The sequence below is a fragment of the Gossypium arboreum genome, chromosome 3 (assembly GCF_025698485.1).
Source record: "Gossypium arboreum isolate Shixiya-1 chromosome 3, ASM2569848v2, whole genome shotgun sequence".
Lineage (NCBI taxonomy): Eukaryota > Viridiplantae > Streptophyta > Magnoliopsida > Malvales > Malvaceae > Gossypium > Gossypium arboreum.
Genome location: NC_069072.1, coordinates 84397261 through 84401809, shown reverse-complemented (window position 1 = coordinate 84401809; position 4549 = coordinate 84397261). Strand labels below are relative to the sequence as shown.

Here is a 4549-nt window from a genome sequence, read left to right as displayed (position 1 = left end):
TAAGGGGTTTGATACTTTAATCATAAACTCAGTAATTTCAACAGGCAATTTCTTACCAGACACTAAATTTTCACAAACATATGAATGTGTCGATCCAGGATCAATTAAAGCAATCACATTAGTATCGTAAAGAGAGAATGTACTGGTGATAACATCTGGTGATGATGCTTCTTCACAAGTGCGAATAGTGTAAGCTCTGGTTGGTGCTCTAGCTTTGGATCTCATAGCTGAATCCCTAGTCACACCTCTGCCACTAGACACATTCCTCATATTTCTAAGTGGTCTCCCTCTCGCAGCTGTATTGCTCGGTCTTGCATTTTGAAATTTATCTTTATCGGATAACTCTGGGCAATCTCAAATAAAATGATCTGGTGAACCACATTTAAAAAAAAAGCTTTACTACTCTTATTCCAGCATTCTCTAAAATGTTTCCTTCCACACTGTTGACACTCGGGTTTGTTATTTCTTACACTGGCAGTGATCGAGACAGAAGTTGCTTGAGCTTTAGGACTCACATATTGATTTCCACGATCTCTATTCTGGTATCCCACAGATGCGTTTGATCGACTATACGAATCTCAGGATCTCTTTGATGAAGAATGATAAGGTTTATTCATCGGTCTTTTCCTCGAATCCCTAGCCTCAGAATCAGCTTTCCTCTTTTCTTGGCTAAAATCTTCGGCTTTACAAGCTCTGTCAATTACTACCAAAAATTCTTTCAAATCTAAAATCTCAACCAGGAGTTTAATGTCTTCATTCAAACTGTTAACAAACTGCTTGCACATGATCTCTTCGGTAGAAACATACTCTCGAGCATATTTACTCAACCACACAAATTCTCTCTCGTGCTCAGTTACAGTCATATAGCTCTGTTTCAATTCTAAAAATTCTTTGTGCTTTTGATCCAAAAACCATTGGCTTATGTATTTCTTCCGAAACTCAGTCTGAAAGAACTCCCAAATGACTCTCTCTCTCGGTGCCACTAATACTAACGTATTCCACCACTGGTATGTAGTGTCCCTCAGAAGTTATATAGCACATTTTAAACACTCCGCTAGTGTGCAAGAAAGCTCATCAAATACTCTGATAGTGTTTTCAAGGCAAAACTCAACTTTCTCAGGATCATCGACAACATTAGCTCTGAACTCTTTAGCCCCGTGTTTACAAATCTTATCAACTGGAGGCTTATTAAATCTTAAAAGTTCTATACCTTGAGGAACTACGGGAACTGGTTGGGGATTAAGAAGGGGTGGAGGTTATTGAGCAACCAGGTTCGTTCGGATATATTGTGTAAACCACTCGTTCATCATTTGGAAGAAGCCTTCTTTAGCCTCTCCGCCTTGGCTACCCGCTACGAGTCTAGATTCAGAAGGCGCTATCCTTTGAGTGGGAGCTGGCACATTACTTTCAACCTCATTAGCTATAGCTCGATTGGGATCCATTTACTATATGAAAACACATTTTTAAATGTCAAGAGTCATCCCACTATCACAGTTTATATATGGCATGTATAGCTAGACTCTCACATTAGCTACTATAGTCCTAGAATCGACTAAACCGTAGCGCTGATATAGTAAATGTAACACCCCTCACCTGTATTCAACATTGGAATAGGGTTCTGGAGCATTACCGAACTTACAACACATTTAATAAATTCATACATTAATCATTCAATCTCAATCAATTTGTCTCTAATACAAGCCTACGAGGCCCTAAATATGCTTTGGGAGTGGTTTGGGCCTAAACTAAAAACTTAAAAACTTTCATGAAACCTTGAATTTTTTTCCCAAAATAGGGGACACATGCCCGTGTGTCTAGACCGTGTGTCCCACATAGCCACTAGACACGCCCGTGTCACAGGCCGTATGGACATTCGAAGTGGGAGCACATAGTCATGTCGCAGCCCCTGTCCTACCCTGTGTCCAAACCAATGAGCTCACTGACTTGGGTCACACGGCCAACCACAAGCCTATGTGTCTAACACGTGTGCCCTTTGAAGTGGCCAGACACGCCTGTATGCTAGGCTATGTGCTAGGCCATGCCAAACCTGTAGGGTATACTGACTTATGCCATACGGCCAAGTCACACGCCCGTGTGTGAGGCTGTGTGGAGCATACTGACTTGATTTCTAAAACACACTAGGGGACACGCGACAGTGTAATATAATCGGGTGTCACACACGGTTGAGACACACACTCATGTCTCTGCCCGTGTGGACAAAAATAGGTTATTTACCAAGCCAATTTGCCACCCAAAATTGTATGTACCTACAAAACCCAAATGGTACAAATTTATAGCATAAATGAACATCTATTTTAACCTCAATCAAGGCTAAATCATACCGTTTCCAATACTAACAACCAACATACTTATAAACTCATGTTTTACTCATTCAGAATATACCAAATTCCAATTACTTCAAACATAAAAGTGACCAAACTCAAATATGCATTATTTGGCCTAATTTCACAAGCATACCAATGTCTACAATTTCACCATTTGAACACTTATAATACCTATAGCCATCAATCATCACCCAACCATTGTACAATTCATATCACAAAGCATAAACACATATATCAATACATTATTCAACCATACCAAAAAAACCCAAATAAGCCATTACTCAAGGCTATGTATACAAACCAAAACATGTAAATTTACAAGCCAATTCAATTGGCCAAAATCATTACCATAACATAATCAACATGACTCAAAGTCCCTATACATGCCATATACTTAAAATACCAAAGTTCATAGGTACCAAATGATAGGTGGATAGTGTGAGGCAATCTCCGACGATCCTTGAATCCGAGCTAGCTTTGAATTCACTATAAAACATAGAAAAAAAACGATGTAAGCTTTAAAGCTTAGTAAGCTCCTATGAAATAAACTCGATATAATCATATACACATAATTCAACAAGTGATTATAGATACATGAATTCACATCAACTAACAAACCTTTCAGTTACTCATTCACAAAACTATATACTTTCATCATCATTTCTTCAATTCAACACAATATGTTTTATGCACATACTTATACCATCCCGTATCAATCTCATACATATTCTCATCTTTCATTTACCCGTTGAACCATTCAAAATAGAAGTTACCTATACCATGACCCGAAGCCAAATCAAAATAACTTATATCTGAAATTCTGATATCATGGCCCAAAGTCAAATCAGTCGATATTCATGGCCCGAAGCCAAATCGGTATAACTCACACCTGAACTGCTAATATCATGGCCTTAAGCCAAATCAATTAAGCTCCGAATAACATGTCACTAGTATCCTAAACTATTCCGAAGGTTCAATCGGGATTTCTAATGTCGAATTTCCATCGAATCAATGTCAAACTTATCTGAAGTCTTGTATTCACAACTTATAAAATATCAAATCATTTAAAATACACTTATAATGAAATTTCTTACATACGAACTTACCTCGACTCAGAAACGATAAAATTGGCTGATTAATCAAGTACTTTATCTTTTCCTCAATCTAGATCTGAATTTTGCTTTTCTTGATCTAAATATATTCAAAATTAACTCATTTAATAATCTCTCTATTCAATTTAGCCCAAAACACACTTTAAAGCACATTTATACTTTTACCCCTAATATTTCACATTTTTTACAATTTAGTCTTTATTTCATAAAATCACAAATTAATGAAATTCAAATTAAAACCATGCTAACTAAATTACTATTAAGCCCCTAGAAGCCCATATTTTTCATTTATTTCACATTTTAACGACAAAGTTTCAACATTTCTCAATTTAATCCCTATTTTGCATTTTCACTAAAAATCACTTAACAAAACTTGTATAATTCATAACAAATATTCATAATCTATCCTCAAACATCAAAACACACATGTATTCATCAATGGTATCATTCAAAATCTTTAACATTTTTCCAAAATACTCCCTGGGCTAGCTAGACCTAGTTGCAACGATCTCAAAAACGTAAAAATTATTAAAAACAAAACAAAAACAGACTTACAATTGAGTATCAAAGTAGCTAAAAATTTCAAAATGGCTTTTCTCCATGCTTCATTCAGCCAACGAAGATGATAATAAGAATAATTTTTGTTTTGTTTTATTTAATTAACCTTATTTGACAAATTACTAAACTAACCTTAATGATAAAACATTTATATCATTCATTTCATGTACATTAATGTCCACTTACTTTAATATTGGTCCAATTAAAACATAAGGACCTTATTTTTATGGTTCTATAGCTATTGAATACCTTTAACTAAAAGAACAGTACTTTTGCACTTTACGCGATTAGTCCTTTTTATCAAATTGACCAATCAAACGATAAATTTTTTAAACAAAACTTTCACAAAATAATATTTTCATGTTTTAAACATTAAAATAATAATAAAATAATTATTTTGATATAGGATTTTTGGTCTCAAAACCACTATTCTGATTTGACCAAAAACGGGCTATTACACCAAGTTAGTGTAGAGGCATATTCCTTGCATTATCTTTTTTTCCCTTCCTACTAAATTTCCCTAAGATTTTTCTT

The 4549-nt window shown here is 35.3% G+C and overlaps 1 protein-coding gene across 1 annotated transcript; it reads right to left on the bottom strand.

Annotated features, from left to right (window-relative positions):
- Window positions 1-578: 578 nt before the first annotated feature.
- Window positions 579-1442, bottom strand: LOC128290580 (uncharacterized). The gene is made up of 3 exons (XM_053026286.1): window positions 1349-1442; window positions 1083-1228; window positions 579-1004 (listed from the first exon to the last, which is right to left on the bottom strand). The coding sequence occupies exons 1-3, from the start codon at window positions 1440-1442 to the stop codon at window positions 579-581; spliced, it is 666 nt and encodes a 221-aa protein (XP_052882246.1).
- Window positions 1443-4549: the final 3107 nt, after the last annotated feature.

Bases quoted from the DNA above. Each gene is read 5' to 3' on its own strand.
- LOC128290580 (XM_053026286.1), bottom strand. From the start codon at position 1,442: ATGGATCCCAATCGAGCTATAGCTAATGAGGTTGAAAGTAATGTGCCA. The intron at 1,229-1,348 runs GTAGCCAAGGCG...ATCCCCAACCAG, and splicing joins TGAATCTAGACTCGTAGCGG to TTCCCGTAGTTCCTCAAGGT. The intron at 1,005-1,082 runs GTATTTGATGAG...ACTACATACCAG, and splicing joins GCCTTGAAAACACTATCAGA to TGGTGGAATACGTTAGTATT.